General features: G+C 34.9%; 2 protein-coding genes across 4 annotated transcripts; one reads left to right on the top strand and one right to left on the bottom strand.

The window, feature by feature from the left end:
* The first annotated feature begins 2,614 nt into the window (after nt 1-2,614).
* LOC133291517 (glucomannan 4-beta-mannosyltransferase 1) lies at nt 2,615-5,631 on the top strand. The gene is made up of 9 exons (XM_061489790.1): nt 2,615-2,926; nt 3,492-3,590; nt 3,679-3,931; nt 4,055-4,165; nt 4,248-4,384; nt 4,505-4,618; nt 4,713-4,912; nt 4,998-5,192; nt 5,472-5,631. The coding sequence occupies exons 1-9, from the start codon at nt 2,615-2,617 to the stop codon at nt 5,629-5,631; spliced, it is 1,581 nt and encodes a 526-aa protein (XP_061345774.1).
* A 2,285-nt stretch (nt 5,632-7,916) lies between these two features.
* Nucleotides 7,917-20,744, bottom strand: LOC133291505 (histidine--tRNA ligase, chloroplastic/mitochondrial-like). Of its 3 annotated transcripts, none has more exons than XM_061489777.1 (11): nt 20,408-20,744; nt 20,213-20,308; nt 18,897-18,985; nt 18,610-18,739; nt 17,346-17,438; nt 16,606-16,680; nt 11,613-11,730; nt 10,295-10,437; nt 9,227-9,355; nt 8,311-8,474; nt 7,917-8,199 (listed from the first exon to the last, which is right to left on the bottom strand). In XM_061489777.1, the coding sequence occupies exons 1-11, from the start codon at nt 20,735-20,737 to the stop codon at nt 8,061-8,063; spliced, it is 1,506 nt and encodes a 501-aa protein (XP_061345761.1). In that variant the 5' UTR covers nt 20,738-20,744; the 3' UTR covers nt 7,917-8,060. The 3 variants fall into 3 exon arrangements, 1 of the variants encoding a protein (XP_061345761.1); XR_009748805.1 differs by having other exon boundaries at nt 8,061-8,199; nt 9,223-9,355; XR_009748804.1 differs by lacking the exon at nt 7,917-8,199 and adding an exon at nt 8,713-8,888 and having other exon boundaries at nt 8,344-8,474; nt 9,223-9,355.
* Between the last annotated feature and the right edge of the window lie 6,066 nt (nt 20,745-26,810).

Genomic DNA, 26,810 nt, shown 5'->3' with positions numbered 1-26,810 from the left:
ACGATTGAACAATCCACCGCAGGCCAGCTTGGCGTTGTGTTAAGCACAATCATTCTAACAATTCCTTAAAACAACTACATGTTTAAATGCTAAAAAGCTCCCGCTATGCGCAGGGTCTTATATAGGTCTATACTAGGCAACTTTACCATGCATTTACAAAAGCCTGATTACATGATTCGAACCTATGTCCTCTAGGTTACATGGCGACAACACCGCTATAAAAAAACTATTTCAACTCAAAAGCTTAAATTGTTAAGTGAAAGCCACATTAATGATTTTATATTATATCTCTCTAATACGCCCCCTCACACGAGAACTCATTGGGCTTGAAGGCTGAATAGTGCACAGACCCCTCCTACCTATACTAAGAAACTCCACAATATTTATTTATTAATAGAATAGAGGCGGTGAGGATCAAACTCGTGACCCTTTAGTCACAAAAACTCTAATACCATGTAAAGCAACCATTTCAACCTAAAAACTTAAGTTGTTAAGTGAAGACCACATTAATGGTTTTATATTATATCTCTCTAACAACTACTATTATGCTAAGGCACCTTTGCGCCACATCAGCAACTCACATGCTAAGAAGTTCATGTCAAGATGTTAGGCCAAGGCTGCGCTAGACATCCGACTAGCATAATTGACTCAATAATGGCACACGAATAATATACTTTCTATATTTATTGTTCCTCAGCAATAATGACACATGAATAACATACATCCTATATTAATTGTTCCTAAGCAAAACTGACACACAAATAACATACTTCCTCTATTTATTGTTTGTTCGCTACCATTTCACGCATACCAAAGACATATCCAAGACTAATAAACAGTTCTCTAAAATTGGAAGCAACCTTATGTAACCCATCTAGCAGACCAAATCATTTTGGACGTCTCATTACTTTTGTAGCCGACACGAAACATTAACTGGGCAATTTGTATTTTATTTCAACTTCCAATGGCAGAAGCCAAGAGTTTAGCAAAATAAAGGCAGCAACCATGAAAATGTACACTCCCCCTCTCCCCATGATAACTTGTAACAGACAACTCAATGATAAGGAAGCCGACAGTATAGCTGAAGCACTTGAAAATATTGTTCAAGTTGAGCTTGAGTGCACGCAAAAATAGAAAGGTAGACATTTTGATAAATCCAAATAACTACAAGGCGTTCCAGAACAAACACGCTATCTGAGTCAGACATGAAAATATATCAATTTTATATGGTAAATTTTCCCAAGTGGTCATTTCATAGCATAATATGCTTCGTATAATTTCTATTAAACCAGAGAGCACAAACCAGCCATAATTTGGGATTAATGCAAAACAAATTCAACTTTAAAATATCTAAAATGGAGAGTAGACCCTTCTGATTACTTCTATGGAATAGTTTCAACTTCAAAACAGGCTACAATCAGATTAGCTTTTCCTTCTTAACTATCAGAACATTGGAAATGAAAAGAAATAATAGCACTTTACAAAAGTATCCCTGAGCTAAGTAACAAAAAGACATCATATATGTTTTATGTATCCCTGAAAGGAAAATGAAGATTTAGAGAAATTAAGTTTTAATACAGGAAATAAAAGGAAAGGATGACAATCATCTCATATCCAATAAGAAGTTTATTGCAGAAAGAAAAGTCTTTCCTTTCTCATATCCAATAAGAAATTTATTGCAGAAAGGAAGGGAACTATTCTTCTTTGTCTGCCAAATGTTTCAAAAGGAGATTATATGCTTTCTAATTTACAATACCCTAAGTAGAGACGTTGCCGTCAAGCAACTCCGAAACTTTGATATAAAATAAAAACGTACACCCTCTTCTACTTTATTTTACCCATCCCACTTTTAGACAGTTGTATCAAACTTTTCAAACAAGGGATCGTCTCCATCATTCTTCTACTTCACTCTCATTTTCTCTTCTTACCTCTTCTACATGGATTTAAAGTATTTTGTAGTGAAATAAAAAGTACTTTAAATTCTTTCACCAACCTTTCCCAAACAAATCAATCACAAAAGCAAATCAACAAAGTTTGATATGATTGAATATGCTCCAGCTCACAAAAGAACAAAAGCAACATATTTGAAAGATAAACAGAAGATAAGAGAAAATTTCAATCACAAAAAGATCGTATCTAAGCCTTACAAAAGTACCAAAAATGCCAGCTTGACTCTATTGCCTTTTATCTAATATTTACTAGCAATATAACACAATCTCATAAATTAGATCAAATACAAGAAGTAATTATTACTATGACCAAACCATCGACGGTAAAACTCTTGAAGAAATTGTCGGCAAGAAAAGACATATCCAGCTATCAGGTAGCTACGTTGCAGCAGCATCGCTTGCATGAAAAACGTGTCTCTCAAAAAAGAATAGTTCTCCCCTTAATAGCGCACTCATCACACTACGTTCATCCACCTAAACCCAAATGCATGTCCTCATCTTCCTCCATTGCGTTCTTCCTATTTAAAGTAAAGGTTTCATCTCCAAGACACATCACACCCACTTGATCTGCCTGCAACAAGTCACCAACCCATCCAGCATTTGCCTCAGCCCCCAAGTGACTACTTCAGGCTCTATATTCCTCCATAATTACAACCCCAGAAACCATGAGAAACCTAATCTTTGAGGAGACTGAAGGCGTTCCAGAATATGCTTCAAGTAGTCTGCGCTATGCTTGGCAATCAATACGAGCCCCAGTGGTCATACCACTCCTAAAACTAGCAGTCATTCTGTGCTCAGTTATGTCAATCATGCTATTTGTTGAAAGAGTATCCATGGCAGCTGTAATTCTTATTGTCAAAGTGTTGAGGAAGAAAAAATACACCAAGTACAAGTTGGACGCCATGAAACAGAACATAGAGAGAAACAAAAGATACCCCATGGTGTTGATCCAAATACCTATGTATAATGAGAAAGAGGTAACCTAGTTTTTTAATTAAGTCTTGCAAAGAATAAAGTTTTTAGTATGTTATATGATATCCATGCATATTTACTACCATTTAATATATGATATCCTATCCTATAATGCTGTCCTTTTATCATTTGTAATTAGTAGAAACAATTAAGACTGGTTTTAAATCGAAAGAAATCAACTAGATTCTGTCTTCTCACATTTATCACATGTCATTAATAACTAATTCCCTTACTCCTACTTTCTCACTTTTATTCATACATTTTTTGGGTTATTTTTTGCACTATTTAGTTTTACCAACAAACTCTAGCATCTTTCAAATATCCTTATTTTAATATATTTTAATATCTATACAACCATATACATCATTTTTGCAATCACTAATGTCAGAAACATAATCATGTTGGCATAACATTAATAAATCACAGCTAACTGACAAAGTAAAGGAATACACAAGTCGGCTATGCTTGTCTAGACTAGAAATGTGCAATAAGAGGGCTACAGTAATGCTGGTGATTATTAAAGAACAAAGATGAATTACCTAGGAAAAAAAAATCAATTTTTGTTTCCAGGTCTACAAGCTTTCGATTGGAGCAGTATGCGGGCTTTCATGGCCAGCTGACAGATTCATAGTTCAGGTTCTTGATGACTCAACAAATCAAGTCCTAAGGGTATCTGATTGATCCAGTAAAGCTTCATTGCAGATCCCATGTGTTTGTGCTGTAAATTTACAGTAACCATGCATTTTCAAACATGCAGGAATTGGTCAAATCGGAGTGTCACAAATGGATGCAGAAAGGTGTAAATGTCAAGTATGAAACAAGGCAAAATCGGAATGGTTACAAGGCAGGTGCTCTAAAAGAGGGATTGGAAAAGCAATATGTTGAGGATTGTGAGTTTGTAGCAATATTTGATGCAGATTTCCAGCCAGATGCAGATTTTCTTTGGAGGACAATTCCTTATCTGCTTGAGAACCCAAAGTTGGGTTTGGTGCAGGCGAGATGGAAATTTGGTAAGTAACTGGTAAAACTAACTTGTTAAATTATTGCAACCACATCAGTGTGACAGTATGCCTTATTCATGAGCCCAGTAAATCAACATTTTTTAAAACTGTTTTGATGTTTGGTCTGCACAGTGAATTCAGAGGAATGTATGATGACACGGCTTCAAGAGATGTCACTTGATTATCACTTTGGTGTTGAACAGGAAGTGGGCTCTTCAACATACTCATTCTTTGGTTTCAATGGTAAGTTAAGATGCTCATCACACTAAATTCAGAGAAGCACCTTCGCAGATCGGCTTATTCAAACTTCCTTTATAACATATAGGGACAGCAGGGGTTTGGCGGATTCAAGCAATAAAAGATGCTGGAGGATGGAAAGACCGAACTACAGTGGAGGATATGGACCTTGCAGTTAGGGCAAGCCTGCAGGGCTGGGAATTTGTTTTTGTGGGTGATGTGACAGTGAGTTATCCATACTTATCTAAATTCTTTAATACAATATCGTGTTCTAAGCTAGAATAACCCATAAACTACCCCATACCCCCTGGTGGGGGGGGGGGGGGGGGTGTTGTTGCTTGCTAGGTCAAAAATGAACTGCCAAGTACATTTAAAGCATACCGATATCAGCAGCACAGGTGGTCATGTGGTCCAGCTAATCTCCTTAAGAAAATGACCAAGGAAATCCTCTTTTGCGAAGTAAGTAAATCAACAGCTAAAAACAAATTCAATTCCTCGTAGAATCAAGATTTACAAACTCTTATACTGATTGAAAACTATATGTAACATCCAGAGGGTACCCCTTCTCAAGCGACTTCATCTTATCTATGCCTTCTTCTTTGTGAGGAAAATAGTTGCACATTGGGTCACGTTCTTCTTTTACTGCATAGTTATACCAGCTTGCGTGATAGTTCCAGAAGTCAATCTCAAAAAGCAGATTGCCATATACATCCCAGCAACTATTACAATTCTAAATGCAGTCTCCACCCCGAGGTAATGGGTTTCTGACAGCAGTGCAAAATTTATTTAGTTTCCCTCGGCTATCTTAATTATTCTACATTCTTTTATAATGGGACAGATCCATGCACCTACTTGTACTCTGGATACTCTTTGAGAATGTCATGTCACTCCATCGAACTAAAGCAGCAATTATAGGACTCTTGGAAGCAAACCGTGTCAACGAATGGGTTGTGACTGAGAAACTTGGAAATATGATGAAACAAAGGAACAATGCTAGGCCATCACGAACTTCTCGGTTTCGAATTATAGAGAGGTACCAGCTGCATTGCAGCTAGTTTGTCTAAATCAATCAATTTATTCAACCAACACCACAAATTGCCATTGAATCATTCTACAATTCATCAATAGGCAAAAAGAGCAATAGGAACACAACCATAATATTTTAATTACTCTTTTTTAGAACATTTTGGACTTAAGATAATGTAGTAGATAACATTACACTATAAGGTAAAGGATGAAGTTATGATATTTGACTATTTCTCACTATTAACTCATCTGATGCATACTTATGACCCTTTGCTTTAATCAACAGGATCCACCCATTGGAGATTATAGTGGGGATGTACATGCTGCACTGTGCAATCTATGACCTGTTATTTGGACACGATAATTTCTTTGTCTATCTGCTGCTGCAGGCAGGGGCTTTCTTTACAATGGGATTTGGGCTAGTGGGAACAATTGTACCCAACTAAAGCTTAAAGGCAATTATCAAACTATTAGTGTATCAGTCAGTACTGTTTGTGTTTGCAAAACTAGTAATGCTATCCGTAAGCATAGAACTGATGAGTAGCTACAACTTCCTACCTAGTAGAACCAATCCACATGGGTATCATGGCCTCTTTGTTCCATGAACATTAAGTACAATAAAAGTTTATATGTATGTCCAAAATATGCAGCTTAAATTAGTCTATTGTTTGCTCAATATTATATTCGTGAATGAATATAAGGGAACAACTTGTGAAGTTTCTTTCTCTTCTAAAACCAGCTTAGTCTCACAATCAGCAAACGATGGGGCTATGTATCAACCACGCCAAAACATAACAAGAAAAGATAAATATAAAAATTGAAATTATCCATCAAATTATTGGACACTGAAGTCCCGACACCACCTGAAAGAGGAAAATCCTACCATGTTCACTCTCTCTTGCTCTTTCTCACAAGGATGGATGCCTTTAGGCTATATGAAAAGAGGGAATCAAGATAAGTATAACTTCAGTAAACTACTTACTAACTTAAAGGTGAATGAACCGATATTCCTATCAAGTAAAAACAAATTTATGAAAAAAAAGAACTCTAACCATATGACCCACTCTTTCATTGATGTTTCTCCTAAATATATAAATGAAATTATAAAGAAAAGAAAGGCATGCAGCTTCACTCAAACTCCATACCGCATCATTGTCATTAAGTTGGTACCTCCAAGCAAATTCTGTCACTTCAAATATGTCAGTAATACTGCTGAAACTTTTCCTGCTTAATGGCCACAGACTTTTTAGTTTTAGCAAGCATAACTTTTACACTACTATCCTCTTCTCACAGAGGCATGCAGTAGCATTCACCATAACTAGTTTGAACAACTTCAACAAGCTTAATAATTTGTCCCTATTGATGAAAAATCAAAGCTTCCTCATTCTTTTTTAGTTTTTTAATTGAGTTCATTGGCTGCTGCCAATCCCAACTAGTTTGATATAAAGGTGGTGTTGATGTTGATGAAATATCGAAGCTTCAAATCATTCAACTTCATAAACTTGGGAATATTATTTGACATGTTGATTCACCATTCATCATATGCCAAGATTTCTTAATTTGTACTGAACCAAACCTATTGAATTGTGCTCCTTTCCTCTTACCACATTTACTGATTTGAAAAGAAAAGCATTATATACGGACAAAGAACTCACCAGAATCATAGGAAGCATAATAACATTCTAATCAAATAATTTAAAAAATAATATACATAAACATGAATAACACCTTTTCCCCCAAACCAGTTGGCGTCGGTGATCGATGAACCAAAAAATAAAAAGTAAAAAGAAAAGATTGATGAAAAAGAAAAAAAAATCAATAAATAATAATAATAATAATAATAAATGACAAAAAATGAAACATATAGAGAAAAATAGATTAAGAGGAAAAATAATTAAATAAGAAAAAACACAAACTAGAAAGACAGATAAATAAATAATTAAATAAATTAATATAGGGAACAAGGACTTAAAATAATCTGGAAAATAGAAAAAAAAATAATCTGGAAAATAGAAAAAAACGAGTCTACTCCTCCACACTGCTTATAGCTTCCCTACACTCTGTCCTAAGACACACCATCCTCCAATCTAGTTTCCCCTCCATTAAGTCATTAGCTTTTCTACTACAGGCAGAGATTCACATAGAATGCCTTTCAAAACTTTTAGATAAGACCATCTTGAAAAATTGTTTAAGGCCACAAGTAATGATAAATTGGAAATATTATCCTAACGATGACAAATGTTGAATGCAGCAGTCTACGGCTTAATGAAAATAGATTTTAATAACTATAAACCTCTAAGTGTAAGCATCTTTGGTTGCTATAAATGAGCAGAAAAGCTTTCAATTGTAAGTTGAAAGGATCTATTATCAAACAAATCATTCAATTCCAGAATTCACGTGAAAATTCCCTCATTGATCTATCCACAATATACATGTGTCCTCATATATATATATATATATATATATATATATATATAGAGAGAGAGAGAGAGAGGAGAGGGGGGAAAAGGGTAGACAATATGGGCGAAGAACTTGATTGGATAATGTTAGAGAAGTATATAAACCATTTTACCTAAAAGCTCAAGCTATTAAGTGAAAGCCCATCAATGGTCTTTACATTATAGAGACCCTCACCCACTAGCTTAAGTTGTTGGCTGAGGCTATATCAATGGTTTATATACTTCTCTAACAGAAACAAGTGAAAATGAACAGAAGCAGAAGCTTTGGTAAATGTATATGTATAGATAAATATGTGTGTGCGCATGCAGTTTTGTGAGTGTATATATAAACAAGTACCCAAGTAAAACCAAGGTAAATGAAATACCGATAATGAAGCTAAAATACATAAACCAACAAAAAAAGTTCAAATTCTGATTTACTTTAGATCATCCAGTTTAACTTCGTACTGCTCACCAGTAGAGAGAATTTTGACACCAACCATACCCCTTTGCCACTCAGAATTCCCCACTAAAACCAGTCGCTGAGCTTTTGTTCGAGCTGCTCGTTTAAAAACCCTAGAAGAGAATAAATATGAAGAATAAATATGAGGATTTATAACATCATATCAGAAGATATTCGAGCATGCTTTAAGAAAAGGAAACAAAAATAATGGAAGAATTTTATACCATTTGAGTGGTTTGCTTTCCAAAACCAATTCAACACTATGTCCTTTTTCTCTGAGAACGTTAGCAACCATAGCAGCACATCCTTGAAGATCTTCATCCAAGGCACAAACAATGTTATCTATTTGCAAGCTGAACTCTGGTAGGAGACCCTTCTCTTTGAGCAACTGTTAAAAAAAAAGGGAGGTCAGGCATAGTTGAAAAAGGAGGAGAAACAGGAATCTAAACAGCAGTACTGAGGCTAAAATTAATATATCAGTTGACAGCACAGATCAGCATTTTCAAAGAAACTCAGCAGTCTTGACTTGAAAGCAATAAACAAAATGAACAGTATAAAGCAAAACCATTTAAGAAGCTTGAAGATTCAGTACTCAAGATTCAAGATTCAAGATATAAAAGCTGTACCATAAAGGTCCAAAAGAAATTTCTACTGCACAGAAGCTGGGAAGGCATGGATTTTTATTTAAAACATTCAATTCTAACCCATCTGGATCCATCGAAGTTTTTCATGAATTTCCTCCTTTAAAAATCACTATCGTCTTTGCTCCCAAAACATCTAGATTGATACCAAGAAGCAAGAGCTGCTCAAATTTCTCAGAACAAACCAACATCATTATTAGGCAAGCTGTGCAACTTAGAAACAGAATATTATTGCTTTAGGAGCTTTCAAAACATATTATACTGACATTAAAAGATATGCTTTCTAAAAAACTGCTTGTATAGAACTATAGATAATAAATGACATTACTATATTCAATAGTTTTACACGTTTTGATTCACTGTACCTGTTTCGAAACTTAAAAATGTGTCATAGATTGAGGCAGAAAGGAATTCAAAAAAATGTACAAGATGGTTTATTATGCATAACATTGGTGGCTTCCCATTCCTCTTGCTACTGAAAAGTTATAGACTTACTTACTTCCACTATGACTGCATCCCCAAATCCAAAACCGCAAGCAGCAATGTCATCAGCACCAAAAGTTGAGAACAAATGATCATATCGGCCACCACCACAGATAGCCCGTAGCTTTCCTTCTCGATCGAAACCCTACTGAAGAATAATTTAATCATTTGAAAGAAGAAAAGTAGTACAACAGGCAATTTATAACATAGCTAGAAATGAACACACTAATAGGAACCATTGCAATCAACAAAGTTTCCTGTTTTTCTTATTGTGCAAATGCAATGGAAAGCATAGTGAAGAATGCAACTTTTTTACAGCAAAATATAGCCAGTAAAACTTTGGTGTACTTGCAAGCATTAGTTATGTTCTCTATATAGTATCTACTCTTTCTTTTTATTTTTGTTTTATATCAAATAATGAAGGGATTAGTGTTTATCATATTGTAGGAGATAAAATTATCTCCTACACACAGATAAATGTATGTGGAACCCATATTTTCTTTTTCTCTCTCTTTTCTTCATATGGCCCCACATGGGTCCCATACACTTTTATATGTGTAGGAAATAAATTTTATTTCCTATAACATGAGAAACATTAATCCCAATAATGAATTCATTAAGAGAGAAAAGAACAAAAGAGAGAATAGGATTTCATATATGCATTTCATCTTCTTGGAGATCATGAAATAATATTATCACCAAGGATCTTACATGCCACAGTATCTTATGTGAGTAGGTACGAACATCACAATATCTTGTTAAGAACTACAAAGTATTCTTTTAATATATTCAGGGCTATGAAAAATTAACCCTGATTATGGTTTTCATCATGCACTTCAGCCTTTATTTGCCAACTTCAATAATTATACATGTCTTCAGTGCGATTATGCGTTAAGAGTATAAATTTTAAAACACAATCCCCAAGAAACTTCACAATACCTTTTATACACTTGTTACAGAATCAAGTCATGTTCCAATGAGAAAAGTATTGAGATACGCAACAGAGAGGCAATCCATACGCAAGAATTTAGTCTTCATGTAAACAATAACATCTAACAAGTATTAACTACGGAGAAAATCTAACCTCAAATACAATGCCAGTGTAGTAAGCAAGGCCACGAACAACTGATGCATCAAATTGAAGCCATTTAGAGTAACCAAACTTTTCAGCAAGTGAGAATAGCTGTTTCAGATCGGCAACTGCTTCCCCATTGCTTCCAAGTCTCTCTAAATACAACCAAATTAAGATTTCACATAAGTTGTATGACTTGTTTTTCACAAACTAATACAGATTATTTAAACATAAATAAGCTTCAAGAAAAAGGTAAAGCGAGGAGAATATTTTTGATATCACAAAGAGGGATATCAACATCAACTACACCTTTATCCCAAATAAAGAGGTATATGATATGCAAAAAAAAAAAAAAAAAATTAGAAACATAAATGATATCAAGTAGCATATAATACAAAATGGGGTCAAACTCCATGAGAATCTATCAAGCTAACCAAGTTTCTAAAATCTCACCCAGGATATCAAAAAGACAAACAAATGTAAGATATTCTCTAAGAAACAGGAATGAATCTTTCATGGGAGTAATTGGTGAGGAGCTGAACAAGGTTTATAGCCGTAGGAAGAGGACTAAGATTGATCTTTGTGATGAGGCTGTTGATGATGATATTGGACCTACAAGTGATAAGGCTGCTGATACTGGTATTGGGCCTAAAGCAGATGCAAACGTTGGGCCTAGGCAAATGACAGATGTTGAGGCTGATCCATTGTTGAATGCTGATGTGGATGGTCCGTTAACATGAGCTGAGACAGTGCAATGAGGAAACGAAATGAATTATGCCAAATTGGTTATAACAGATGAAGGAGTCTGTAGGGAAGAGGTTGTTAGAAGAGAGAGAGTGTAGTTGGGAGTGAGTAATATATGTTGAGGGTTTGTAAAAGGAATACGCAGGAAAAGAGTAATGCAACCAATTCAGTGGTGAATTGTGGGAGGAAGGGTACTGTGGAGTCCCTTCGTTTATTTTCCATTTGGGTTCTATTTTTATTTTCCTTCAAGGCTATGTCAGCCATTGTTAAAATGTCTCTTGTTGTTGATAGGAACTTGACTTGCTTTGATATTGTTTGTTGAACTGTTTCTGATTTCTATATATACAAAATTGAAGTTTCATCAAATAGACATGCCATGACCTAGGAAATGATATTTCAGCATCAAGAGCTATCACGTATATTCTTAAATTTGTAAACCTACTCTCAAGCACAAAGGTAAAACGTAAAAGCCTAAAACTGGCTATTTTATTGTGTTTTTCTAGCATTGACTACAAAATATAAGATTTTCAGGAAATTTGTTATACTACTGGAAAATTTCAGAAACAATTTACAGCAAAGGGTGAACCTTCCAACTCTGTCAATGACTTTACATAAAGGACTTGCAATAGCTCCTGGACAGCCTCTTGTGATACACCAGCAGCTTTCAACTCTTTCTTTATCTCATCAACTGGAATTTTCTCAATCTGTGCAAAATTAAAAATAAAAAACAAAAAAATTATTAAAAACAATTTTCTTTGGGATCACGATCATACATTTACCTATAGAGACAAGGAAAAATGCCAGAAAATGAAATTTAAGTCACTACAAAAACAGACATGAATTACAAGTGGGTAAAATCATATGTATCCAAAAAGAATGGATTAGAGGCTCCCCAGACTATATGACCAGCTTAGGACCAATAAAAATATGGTTGAAAAATCCATACGTCAACATCAACATCAACATCAACAACACTTTTATCCCAAATTAATTGGGGTCAGTGGTAGATGAACCCACATGAAAGATACAAAACAGTTGTAAAAATAAATAAAAAAACATAGTAATATATATATATGTGTATATAAATAAATAAAAGTAAAAAAGAAAGGGAAATGAAGAAGTGAGGGAAATGAAGGGGAAAAAGACTAAAAAGGGACCATCTGGAAGATAGGAATAACAACGGGTCTAACCCTCCACCATACTTATAGCTTTTCTCCATACGTATAAGTATAAAGGTATTGGTAGGAGAATGTTATAAGTATCTCGCATATCAAACAATGAACATAATGCAGTACTGCATATGTTCTGCTCAAAATAATTATTTGAGAATCTTACCTTAAGATGTTGGACTCATTGGCAAATAAAATGACCATGTTTGGTTGGTTAATGGAACTCCTGAGAAAATATTTCAATATATATCGTCTTTTTAGAACCATCAGTGATAATACGAAGTTACCCACACAAGCAAGCAGTGGCAATGTGAATGTCCCGGTAGTTATGAAGATAGAGATGGTGACAGTGATGTAGAGGCTTCATGATGGTAATTGTGGTTACAGTGGTAGAATCAACAACAACGACGATTATGGTGATAGTGGAGGTGGTGGAAGAGGTTGAAAACTAAATATTTCATGATTAGGACAGCTTTCATGAGGCTAAAAACTGAATTTCCACCAGTACAGACGGGAATTAGTTCTTCACACTTTATGATAAATTGATTCCCACGAGAACTTAAGTTTGCAAAGAACACTAAAAAATCGCTGATAACTTTAATTCAAGCATAAATTAAAAAAGAGTAAATACCCTTTTAGGTCCCTAACAAAAAATACGGTCCCCACTTTAGTCCCTTACAAAAAATAATTAGTCTCGAGGTCCCTAACAAATTCAAAATGGACCCATTTTAGTCCTTTTAAGGGACTAATATGGGTCTTTTTTGAATTTGTGAGGGACCACGATTTCAACTAAATGGGTCCACTTTGAATTTGTTAGGGACCCCGAAGCTAATTATTTTTTGTAAGGGACTAAAATAGGAACCATGTTTTTTGTCAAGGACCTAAAAGGGTATTTACTCATTAAAAAATTTACAATATCGGGCTCCCCAGAATTTCCCAGAAAAACATTTGCCATTTTCCAGTTTGAGCATCACAACCTGACGCATTCGAAGGTCAAGGGACTTCAAGAATATAAATGTGGGTGATTTTATTTGAATCCTAGTCATAACTTTGCAATAATTCTCCTGGGAGCAATAAATTAAATTACATACATGTATGTATATGTATTACATAAACCTAACTAAATCAAGCACTGTTTTCTATATCTCTCTTTTTATCTTGGTATTAAACCGTTGGCCCATGATGAGTGTGCTGCCGTGCCTCGAGAGATTGAGCATTAGAAATAACTCATGGAGCAACTCTTGACAAAAGTACTGAGAAATGGCATGGCTTTTTTGAATAACTCTGGGACGAGGTGGAGCTCATGGTGACTCTTTCTATGCAATGCAATATGCTGAATGAACAGTTTGATGGGTGGTCTGTTGGTAGATAGTCCACAAGAAAACTAATGTATTTATTAGAGATTAAGACAACTTGTTCCCCGGCAAGGTGAAGATTGGGTGACATTTTTTTCAAATTCCTGTTTGGAAAAATTTTAATGCCGTAAAATTTTCTAGGCATTGGGTTGGATGAAAAGGAATCCTACAATAGGGAAAATCCGTATTTATGAAACTGAGAAACAGAAAACAAAGACAGAAACACCTGCTGATCTTTGAGGGCCTACTTCCTCCCTTCCCTAAGGCCCCAATTCCTTAATGAACGATTGCCTAATTCACCCTCTCCCCCTCCAGCCTTTTGATCATTTCCCTTGACAGATTTCACGCCTCACTTCCATCTTCCCTCACTCCTACCTGCCACGCATGCAGGGTGATGGGCTATGATTAGTGGGCCCAAGTTTAGCAATATAGTAAATTAGTTAGTTGTTAGAGAAATTATTCTAGAATATTCCTAAAGAATAGAATAAAAGGAGTGTGGGGAGGGGGAGAGGAGATTATTGAGTATTTTGGTAAATTGGGTTTTGGAGAGGATCTCTTGGGATCTCTTTGGCCTTGGTATTTTGGCTTGGGAGTGAGTGAGATTTTTGGTGCTTTATTTGTTATTCCTTTATATTTCTTGTATCTCTATGTTATGCTGAGTAGTTAGCGTCTCTGTAATGAATACTTATATAATGGAAGCATTTTACTGTTCAATTGTGGTTATCTTTGTTGTTGAATATTCTGGGTTCCATCAATTTGGTATCAGAGCATTTCCGATCTAGGGAGTGCTTTCTGGTCCAGATCCAGAAAAAAACAAAAAAAAAGAAAGAAAAAAAATGAAATGAAATTCAGATTTACTGATGTTCCAAAATTCTTTGGAGAAGAAAGAGATGATGCTTGGGGATGGCTGATCGATTTGGAACAATATTTCCAGACGAAGGAATCAATGAAGATAAAAAATATAGGGAAACGGTGAGAGGGCTAAGAGGTAGTGCGTTCAATTGGTATCAAGGTTGGAAGTGGTTGAATCTTACCGCAAACTTGAAGAAGTTTGAGAAGGCGTTCATAGAGAAATATTTACCGGAAATTTTATTGGTAGATGAAGAGCCAGAATCGGAGCATTCCATTCTAGAAGATAAGGAGGGAATCACAGCTCTAAAATCAGATCCAACAGTTGGTGGTAATGAAATAGCAAAAGAAGAAATCAAAATAGGAGAAGAAAAAGACACGGCGAAGGAAACAGAAGTTGAAGAGACAGAAAGGGAAGAAGCGGAAGACGCAGAAGTTGAAGGCGAAGAAGAGGATGACAAAGATCCAGAAGCGGATGAAGTAGAGGGAGCAGAAGATAAATACACAAAGAAGGAGATGGGAGCGGTTGTTCGCAGTGGCTTGACGGAAGAAATTGGAGTTGAAATCTGTTTGCACCCATTGATGGATGTGGAACGCATGAAGACAGGGGCGCAACGTTTCGAGGAGAGGGACGAAGTGTTACCTCATAGTCCTGGGCCTGGATTTGCTGAATCAAAAAAGCGATTTGGGCTGGCCAGCAATGAAGCGAGAAAAATGGGTCAACCCGCATTAATGAACAAACCCATTAATCAGCAAAGGACAAGTGTGGACCGAGGTAATGGGCTGGGTCTTAACACATGTCAGGGGCCTACTAATTCCCAACGGAGGTCCAATAGTATGGGGGGAGGTCGAGTTGGGCCTCACCACAGTCCTAAATCACCAGCGGCCCAAATCATTAAACCAACCCATGAAATACAATCTTCAGCAGTTAGTGTGGGCAGTGTGAACCCTAATCGATTCATAGGGGCAACAATCGACAAAAACAATTCCACCCAAGGCAGAGTGACGACGGCGAGCAGCGACCAAAAACACCGACGAGGAACGCGATGTGGAAGACTAACTCAAGAGGAGCTGGACTTGAACGGACAGAACGAGGGGCTGGTTTATGAACAAGACGGGTCGTCGGAGGCAACAAACGACAGTGACAGGCGCGGGCGGTTCCTGTGGTTGCCGGCGGCGGAAGTTCTACTGAGCTTTGGAAACTTACAAAGACGATGGATGGAGGTTGTGGATGGTGATGGAGTAATGTTAAAATTACTGAGCTGTTCATTTGGGTCAAACCCAATGGGTTTCACCATGGGGTTACACGACCAGACACATTTAGGCTTGAATAACGGTGATTGTGGCCCGAAATTTTTGTTTGGAAGGGGCCAGCAAAACAAGAAAAAAACAGAGCATGGGAAATATGGAGATATACCTTGTTTCATGGCCAGATATGTGCAGTATGGAGAGAAGGGGGAAAGGGGATCCGACAATTTTTCAGTTTCAAGAGTGACAGGATCAATGTTCTTCAAGCAATGGGACCCTGGTAGATGTTCAATTACATCCCCTATTCTCTTCCTCACCTTGAGGACAAGGTGAATTTTGAAAGGGGAGTATTGATGGGCTATGATTAGTGGGCCCAAGTTTAGCAATATAGTAAATTAGTTAGTTGTTAGAGAAATTATTCTAGAATATTCCTAAAGAATAGAATAAAAGGAGTGTGGGGAGGGGGAGAGGAGATTATTGAGTATTTTGGTAAATTGGGTTTTGGAGAGGATCTCTTGGGATCTCTTTGGCCTTGGTATTTTGGCTTGGGAGTGAGTGAGATTTTTGGTGCTTTATTTGTTATTCCTTTATATTTCTTGTATCTCTTTGTTATGCTGAGTAGTTAGCGTCTCTGTAATGAATACTGATATAATGGAAGCATTTTACTGTTCAATTGTGGTTATCTTTGTTGTTGAATATTCTGGGTTCCATCACAGGGTAACAACCTAAATTCCTATCTTAACCCTTAGCCACCTCATCAGCTCTGCCCTAGTAGGTGTATGAGGTCAAAAAATATCAGTCTATGTTGCTTGGTAATTACAAACCATTAGAAAAAACAGGAGATATCATAATCTCCTTATCATATTTGTTTCTCGATAACAAACAAAGATCAGGAATCTTAGAGCACCATCAACAATTAGAAAAATAAACTAAAATAGCAACACTATGCATAACTCACTTTATCAATAATGACGCAGACCTTGCCAAATAAATTGTCAGGTATTGAATAATGTTTCAATACTTCCTGTAGAACCTGTAAAGCAAGGAAATATACAACAGAGTGAAAGGCTATTACATAACTAAAGCAATACCTGGAACCACACGAATTAAGAAAAATTAAGAACTAAACTCCTAACACGGTTTATTGCAGACTCTGCATACCTACAAAGGTGAAACAAACTACATGCAAAAATTGAGATAACAACACTTCACAACATATGATAAATTAATTGCATCATTACATGAAGATAAAGCAAGCATGCCACCAAAACAATCCTCAATAACAAGCATAGCAAGGACTTGAATTGTAATATTGTACAGAAGTATAGGGTAAAGATCTCTATTGTACTCCTGAGTCCTAATAAACTAAGCCAAGTCCAGTGAACAAAGCTTTGACAACACGTGATGTTAGAAATGAACCTTCAACCAGAAATCAAGCATATAGCTAAAAAGGTTTTGATAAATTCAATCTATCATACATCTCGACAAGTTAATATATAGATATCATATTCATTAAAATTGAAGCCAGAAACAACACTGAGCAAAATAGACAGGTTTTAGGAGCAGGCAGGACATGATACATGTCAAAGAGTAATATTAACTAACACAAGCCCTTGAGAAAATAAGGGGAAATGCAATAAAGAGCACTGTGGAAGGAAACTAGGAACATCATTCGTACAAAGAAAATAAAATATGCACCTTTCGACTAGAAACCTTAAATCCAACATCTGATTCTGTAATTCCTATTCGCTTGAACAAAGTGACAATAGAAGATATAAGCTCTGCTTCAGCCTACAAAATAAAAAATAAAAAAGCTTTGTGAAAAATGTATACAAAGGATAACAGTCCAATGCATTCAATAATATCATTAGCAGTACCATCATTCAAAATCATAAAATAAGGTACACAATGTGAACCAACCATGAAAATTTACCCAAGGAAGCATGCCAAAGAAATAAAAAACAGCACATCTCCTGACTTTATTGTGAGGAACATCCAGAAATTTTCATTAATTTGAGACTCAACTACAAATAGAGAGAGAAAGAGAAGGGCAAGAGAGAGAGAGAGAGAGCAATCACTTATCAGAGGATATCTCACAATCATAGTTATCAATCCCTGATAGTGGCATAGACCAGCTGACCACAAAAACGTTATAGCAAGATAGCAGATAGTGGGATGGCTGCTATACCAAAGATTAAAAGTAGAAGATAATTAATTTATACTACACCTGTATACATACTTGAAAACTAAAAGAATTACCCAAAATTAAAGACATGCTCATAATTAAAAATCGAATCTCATAGGTAAAAGGAGTTGGGAAAAAAAGAATAGAACTCTGAACTGTGAAGCTATGATGCCTGATGTAAACAGGGACCAATGAAAGGGAAGAACAGAGATGCATGAAGAGAGACCTGGCCGAGACCCAGAGAGCAGAGGTCTGTAGGAAAATGTCGGGGTTAGCCAAAAACAACGCCAGTGCAGTGAGTCAGTGACCAGGAATGAAACTGAGGTCACACTTCGGCTTCTTCATCAAAAGAGTCACAATGAGTGTCTTTTTTGTTGAAACAGAAACCCTATATATTTCTGATGGAAAATGACAACAAATCATGAAGATACAAAATAATGGGTTCAAAGACTTAGAAGACAGGGTAAAAAAGGGGTTTTGCCCCTTTAACTAGAAAGTGGCCACAATGGCCGCATTTTTAAGGGATAGCAGCCACGACTGGAAAAGGCTCCCTCATAGAAACCTTATAGAGGCCTGAGGCTGCAATGCAGTTGCTATAGCACACTATTAATAACTATGCTTAAATAACTGCTAAACTAACATAACTAAAACGTCAAAACTATAAATTATAAATTCATAACACCTCAGTGCAATGCTTTCTGGATCAATTGTTAAACATTTGACCAGAAAGAGGGCATCCCATTGCTTCAAAAAGTATGCATGGCAAGCAGCACATACCATAACCCCAGGAACACCAATGATATCCATGTTCCACTGATAGTGCTCACGACGACGCCCCCTTGTCATTCTCTCATACCGCCAACATTGTCCAACAGTGAACCACTTCAATGGCAGAGACACGGACTTCCTGGAAAGAAAAGAACAAACATGAAGATGAGAATTTGGATTCACATACAAAAAACAGGAATAGTTATATAAGTTAAACTATAATTTTTGAGACAGACTCAACATCAAAATTACAAATATAGGAAAACCTAAAATGAGCATATCAAAAATAATTTTACCCTTTCTGGATCACCAGCCTTGCCAAAGAAGGAGTAAGTTCAGGCCTCAATGCAACACGACGATTACCCCGATCTTCAAAACAATAAAGCTGCACAATTGTAATGTATATATTTTATCATTTTATCAAAATTCCTTGGTATTCTTTCCTTCTCTTTTAATAGATTTTTTTTTATTTTAAAAAATATTTAATCATAATGTTGATTATTTAAGACAAGCATGCTGCTTGTGTGCCACAATTGCTATCAAAGTACAGGCACCACAGGAAAACTTTTGCTGCCTCGCATAGAAAATCATCAATCATAAAGCCATGTACAGGTCTCACATACCTAAATTATGGTTGTTCCATTAGGAGAACTAAATTGATTACCTCTAAACACCTTAAGGCCACATCATTGCTCTATTTGCAAATGTTATTTCCCAATGAAGTCAAAGAATAGAATGATGCTAACAGGATTCACTGTACATAATCTATTGTCAGATTTAAAGTATTAACCGTCCAAAAGTAGTTGAATATATGATGCAGAATAACAAAGACAAGCCTTAACTGCAGAAACAGTGAAACACCAAGGTCATTTACCTAAAATTTTAATCAAAAATAAATGAACTTCTCCAAATGAATTTATGAATTAGAAAATAATAAATGGTTCCCTTGATGATATCTCTGGAAGACTGCAAGTGGAACAACACGACTCATGAAACCATAGTTCTTTCTGCTGCTCCTGCAATTACATACTAAAGACCTGCTCCAAGCTTATCTACAACTAAAGCAATGAGACAAGGAAGAATATGTCTTTGAGACTTCTGAGAATAAAATCTGAATAAAATATTTCCATCTTGTACGTTATCATCCAAGAAGATGCTACACAAGTAGCTCATCATAGACATCTAATAGCATCACTAAAGCTAAACTGAGAAACACTCAGAACTGATCTTTGTTCCAAGCATATTGAAACTTTGAAATGCAGAACCACTATCAGATAAATTAGAGGTACAAATTAGATAATTAGTCTTCAGTACAAGCAATGTCAAACCAACAAAATGAAGAACGATTAGCATAACCATTGTCCACTGACATTATCTTTGCAAAAACGCTGATGGATTTATGTCAGTCACAAACCAATAAAAATTAGGAATTTGGAGTTTCAGTGCATTTTCTGTACTAATGAGATTTCAACAGTGGGATGTTTGTATGGACAATTCTTGCAAATCCACATATCCTAACAATATATTCATCAGGCTATAATAACCGGTAAACGCATTATTTATGTATATACTCACTCAGCATCTCAAGGAAAGAATAAAGCGGAAAGATTACCTGATCCTTAATCTCCTCTCCTGCTTTCCTAGTGAACAATGCCTCCGACTCAAGCACCGGAAAATCAACCTCCTCAAATCCATACAACCGCGAAACCTAATCCTCGCAATAAACATACAAAAGAAATCAGATAATCAAGCTGAAGCATGCATAGCATAGCATATCATTGAGCAATTTGAGTGTAAAATCATATACCTCTTTGAAATTGTTGAAGAGCCAGTTGCGCAAGCGCATGTCTTCGGGCGGGAAATCACGCGTCCCCTTGGGAGGGTTCACGTCGATTTTCTGCATATTACCGGTGACCTCCGGACCGGGAGATAACGCACCTGACCTACCACCGCTCGGAGACTCAGTCTCCGCCGCTCGTGAAAGCGCAGAACAGAGTCTGGCGCCGGAGAACTTGCCATTCAATGGGACCGGCGAAGAAGAGAGTTGGTAGCTGAGCGAGCGGAAGATAGGGTTAATGTATGAATTGAAGCGAGGTTGCAGAACAAGGAACGAGCACGAAAATGCAGTTGCAGGCATAGTGGTGGAAGCTCAGCTAGATGGATATGAAAGAGAGCGCACTCGCACTTGGTTAGAAAAGGTTCGGAATTTCGAATATGATACTATTGGGCCTTTTATGTTGGGCCTCCTCCTCACTCTTCCCAAATTTGTAGTAGGCCCAAGTTACAACATAATTATCACCTGTTAGAATGCTGTGTAGCTTTGGGGAAGAGGGTTATATGATGCCTTCAAATGCATATAATAAAGAAGTCAAAACTTACGTAAACAAAGAACTCAGTGAGTATTATCAAATGGTGGTAGTTCAGTTGGCGCATAAGAGCTAAGTAGGTGGGGTGAAAGCATGTGTTCAAATTTCTCCAGTAGCACCTTTGGAAGGAGTTTAAAACCGTAATCTTGTACCCGCCCCGAATCGAATTAGTTGTGAAGCAATGAACCGATTGGAATATTTAAAAAAAAAAAAAAAAACTCACTGCGTATTTGGGGAGTCTTACTTTTAGTTTCTCTTCTTCTTCTTTTTTGTACAAAGTTTCTCTTTTTTCTTATAAATAGATTATTAGCCATATTATAAAAAATAAAATTTTGTTATAATAAATAAAAAAGACAAAAGCTAAAAACTCTTAAAAGGAGTTTTTTTAAATATATATTAGTTCTTTAGTTCTAATATTTTTTTCTCAGTTTGACCTTTATTCTAAATGCATTATTTATCAATTTTACTTTTTATCTTAATAATTCATTTTAATAAAAAAATATTTCATTTCCTTTCCTTTAAAATACTCAAAAAATTTATATAATCACCAAGCAGTTTTTAGCTTTTTTTAAGTTTCAACTTCAATTTAAAAGTAACTTTTAACTTAATGAGCTTTTAAAAAAATGACTTTTTATGCATTGTTTTTTTTAAAATAAATTTTTTTAAAAAGTAAAATTATTTTACGTTTGGACGTATGATCTGAAAATCACTTTTTACATAAAAAAATTGTTTAGATGTTAAAATAAAAAAAAAAGTACTTTTTATATATAAATTTACATTAAAGGATAGATAAAATAGGGATAAGGAGAGATAAAATAAGTATGATAGGATGAGGTTAAAATTGTATTTTAAAAATTTATATTATCTTTTTTTCAAAAAAATTAATTTATATTATCTTTTAATTTCTGCTTTTTTCAAAAGCAATGGCTATAAAAAAAAGCAGTATTTTTTTTTTTTTTTTTTGATAACAAAAAAGCAGTATTTTAACTTTTATTTTAAAATTTGCTTTTTTAAAAAGTTGTTATCCAAACATCTAAAAATTCTCAAAAGAACTTTTATTTTAAAAAAAAAAGTAACTTTTTTATAAATAAAAGCTCATCCAAATGAGCACAAATCACTTTTAAAGAATTAAAGATAATTAACTAAAAAGGTAATGACTACGTCAAGTATTTATTAACAAATTTCAAATGACATTTAAGTGGCTTTATAATATTATCAAAGGGTAGATCCAAAAAAATATATTAACCAAGGTACATCTACACGTTTTATAATTTTATCCCACCCAAAAATAATGTAAGTGCGTAGTAGCAGAGAAGAGGAATTTAATGAAGATGTCACGCGTCTACGGAACATAAGAAATTGACCCGTGTTACACATTTTTGTTGCAGGCAAGGCAGAGAATCCCATAGAAAAGGGAGCATGAGTTTGCATGTATCACAATCACGATCAATATGTGCAACACGGTTTCCTCGAAGTGTCGTTTGGTCCGTTGCCATTGAGAATTTAAATTACTGGATCTCACTAAACTCGCGTAAGTTCAGTTCGCTTCTTTTATAGACAAATTTTAACCGTCATCCACTATCTCAATCTCATGCGTCGGCAAAGACCTTCCTCAGAAAACCACAAGTCTCGTTGTGTTTTCTCCTACCATGTAGTTCCTTTTTATCTTCTGCAGACAATTTTTATTCAAACTTCTTAATTTGTATTTTTGTAAACGAATTATATTGTACACATTAATTTAGGTATAAATCCTTCGGTAATGATTATACAGATGATGCCCCTTGAAAATAATCCACCAAAAATATCTCCATGTTGGAGATAAAATATTCCTTGGAAAAAAGTAGGGTAATATTACTCTTATGTAACATGAGAGTAGTTCTCTCATGTAAAAAAAAAAAAGGGACACGGTTTTAGAATTGAGAGAAAATGAAATAACTACCTCATGTAAAATGAGGATAGTATTTTCCAAAAATGTATCTGTTCACCGGGGAACAAAAAGTAGCACGTTTTGTCAAAATCACAATAAATTATCGTTTCAATGTGCATCCGCCTCGTTCTTCTTTCCAAACTACAAGCATGAGAATCAACTCCCTTCAATATAAGATACTACTAATTAAGCCCACTCTATTTGTCATCAATCTTTCCCTTATATGACACGACAATATTAAAAGTCTTAAAAGTTGATTAATCAGAGGGTGTTTACAATTGGAACTGATTCAATCTTAGATCTCATGATAAGTATCCCATAAGTATCCGTTTGATGGGTAAAGTGAAACATATTTTTATAAAATTTCGAATAGCAAAAAAAAAAATATTAGAAGATTTTTTCATGCGGAGTTTTTTTTAACATGTATATCAACTTTTTAGAACATAATATAAGTTATTTTACCAAATAATTTATTTCTGGAAAAAATATTTATCCTTTTAAAGTACAGTCATTTTAGTTAAAATGACTTTTTTAATATTTAAATTAAAAAAAATCGCTCACTTTTCTTTTATTATGATTTTATTGTGTAACTTTTTCTCTCACCATAAAATATTATAGTTTTGATTAAAATGACATAATTTTATGTCCTTTAAAGAACAAACACGTATTACCAAAAAATAAAAATAAAAGGACAAACATTAATCCCTTTATTTTAGCTTGAGTTTTAAATAACTTTTAAATTAAAAAATCACATAATCATAGAAAGCTTTTAATTTTTTTTTTAAAGTTTTATTTTTAACTTTATCTTAAAAATTATTTTTAACTTAAAAAATCACCTAAAAGAGGCTTAAAGTCACATCTATAAGTTCTGAACCTTTTTTATTGCATGTTAACCTTGCCTTTGAGTTTGATGGAGGAGAATTTTTTTTTTTACTCATAATTATGATTCTCGAAAATATGATAAAAAAGTGAGTTTTTTTTGAGAATATTACAAAAAAAATATTCGGTGGTCCAAAATATTACCAAGATTTTTGTCAAAATTTTCACATCTGATTTTTTATTTTTTTGAGAAAGTGAGAATACCACTTTCTGGTGATATTGATTTATATTGTATACACAAAACAAAGTTCTAGGAAAATCACATTTTTGGAAAAAAAATTCAATTTTTTTCTACCAAATATGAATAAACTAAATTATCATCCTCAACTTTTACGGGAATCTAAAAATAAACCTTCTCTCAAACACAAAGGCTTATTAGTTATGGACGTTGAATCTTTTGTATAAGGTGTCACTCCATCTATTTATGTTGTTAAATTTATTCACTTTGTTCGGGATTCATGGGTCCCTTCTAGCAATATGGAGCAAGTCTGATCCACCTTCAAATATAAAACCCTGTGAATACAGATTAAGTTTCAGATCTAATTCTCTTACAACTCTAATTCTTATTGTTGTCACTATAACACTTATATATTCCCTTTCACTTTTAGGGGTGTTTGGTACAGGAGAAATTTTTATTTATTCGGAAATCTCGATTTTCAAAAATATGATTTTTACATTCAGTTTACAATAATATCTGAAAATTTAAAATTTAAAAAAATTCAGTTTCCCGATAATTCGGGAAAAATCCGTGTACCAAACGGCCCCTTAGGCTCTAGTCTCTTTTCTGTGTACAATCTGCCATCACTTATAATTGTCTTTTTCATAATCATGAAATTTTTAAGGTACACTCATCACATCACTGACTTAGTGCGACGAGCCAATCAAAATTGAAGAGAAAAAATAAAAGTTGTACAAAGAAGAGTAAAAAAAAAATTATTCCATATGTCAATTTTTGGACGGGGTCACATGTGCACCGAAAGTATTCTCCCATAAACAGTATTAGTTTACAAATTCAACAGAAATCTCAGTCTATTATTAGGATCGAACACACCTTATTATCATATTAGAATAAAGTCCTATTGGCCTAGCTAATATAAGAAGAGCATAAAAAAAATAGATTTCTCTTATCTCCAACACAATCAGTGTTTAACCATTATTGCGGTCGACGGTAAAATGTCCAAACCCTGTCTCCACCCCTTTAAGAATAGTGTGATTAATTATGTACCTTCTTCCGTGGCACCTTTATATAATTGAGGCTTACTGGATGATCATTCTAGAGTATGAATTTGGCACGAAATTATTAGGTTTGTAATCTTCCAGATAGTCCATAAACACAATGGCCCAAGTTGACACTTCACGTTCTATTTTTGGAGTGTGGCTTCTTGAATAATTGGTCGATCGATTCCTTCTAGCATAGCGCTGATAATTTCAAAGCCATATGCATAAAACTTGCTATGAAGCTGACATCTAAAGTTGGACGAGCCTGCCCCAGAAATTGATCATCCCAATTGGAACCGAGTTAAACTGGTCCTTGATCCTTATTACATGTGTAAGTGTAAAGAATTTCAGCAATTCAAGATGTCCAGACAGACAAAGAAGAAATAAGGGTTTTAAGTGTTGTGTATGTACGCCCATCCCAAGTGCTGATATTGGACAATTCAAGAGAATTCCTGATAAATTTTATAAGTAATTCTCTTGGTAAAATATTTTCTTGATGAACCTAGAGTGCTACTCTAGAGGGTATGTTTTTCTGGCTGTATTTTAATAATCACATAATAATTCTTAAATAACATAAATATTCTTTTAATATGCTTATTTGTTAACTCCACTCGCGAATCAAGAATATCATGCTGCTCGGGACCAAACGATACGTTGGCCATGAATATACCCGAAGAAAGAATTGTTTACCAAGACGTCACTGACTATAAGATAGTGTTGATCTTTCTAAAAATGCGAAATGTTGAAATGATTTCAACATCGTTGATAGCTGGTAAGTAAATGATATTATGTATTCAAATCAAATATATATAAATTACTTTGTTTTCCCTAAAACGTGCATTTACCTTAATCAATCAACTTTAATTAAAAAGTTGTCGTCTTCATCTTTGTACGTAAGGATTTAAGTTTATAGATCCGTCTTCATCCTTTTCTTTTTCCGTTGGCTTTCTGGTTGTGCCATGAAGTATTATTGGATCTGATTTTTACATTAATCCAAATTAAATTCATCTAGAAGACAAATTCTTATAGCATATTTAAGAAGTATCTACTTTTTATCAATATTTTTTGAATTTTATTTATTACTTTTTATTTTAATTCTTTAACCAATCCCTCATTAACATTCTCTATCAAAAAATTCTGATTTGATATGGAAATTGTTCTCGTTACTAACCAACGATTTTGAATAATCAAATACAAATTAAAGACATTTCCTTAAGCAAACAAGATTCTTAATGAGCATAAGCTCGTTTGAACCCGGAATGTAATTAAGTGAGAAGTAAGACCCACTACCAAATCAGTTGTCATGATAGTTTTGTTTAGTTTGGTCACTCCTATTATTAATTTATTATTCATAAACATCATAACAGGATTCTAGATTCTCACTTGGAGAACTGTGGAGGCATTGGAAAGTGGTTATTGTTCTTTTGACATGAAAAAGGGTCAGAAGTGGGAAAACTCAAGTCCTGTTCTCGGAGAAGCCCACGGGACTGAACTTTATTTATTGGACGCAGCATATCCTTATATTACCAGATTGTCCTACGTTTTTTTTTCAAAAACTGCGTCTCATCCTTAACCCAACGGATACAATTTTATTTTATTTTTTCACTTTACCGTTTTTTCACCGGATTCTACGGGTGTTCAAGGGTCAGTTACCTTTTGCAATTACACCAGAAAGCCAAGGGTAAATAAGTCATTCCATTATCAAGTCAGGTTCCGGTCAAAATTAAATGATTCTCGACAACCGCAAGTCCAACCCTGCGGCAACACCGGGAAACCTTCCAATACACATCCTCTTGGTCTTATTATAACGTATAGCATAT

This window comes from Gastrolobium bilobum, unplaced genomic scaffold, assembly GCF_033153095.1.
Source record: "Gastrolobium bilobum isolate Gb01-03AN ecotype WA unplaced genomic scaffold, APGP_CSIRO_Gbil_v1 utg3161, whole genome shotgun sequence".
NCBI classification, from domain to species: domain Eukaryota; kingdom Viridiplantae; phylum Streptophyta; class Magnoliopsida; order Fabales; family Fabaceae; genus Gastrolobium; species Gastrolobium bilobum.
This window is presented reverse-complemented; position numbering and strand designations above follow the sequence as displayed.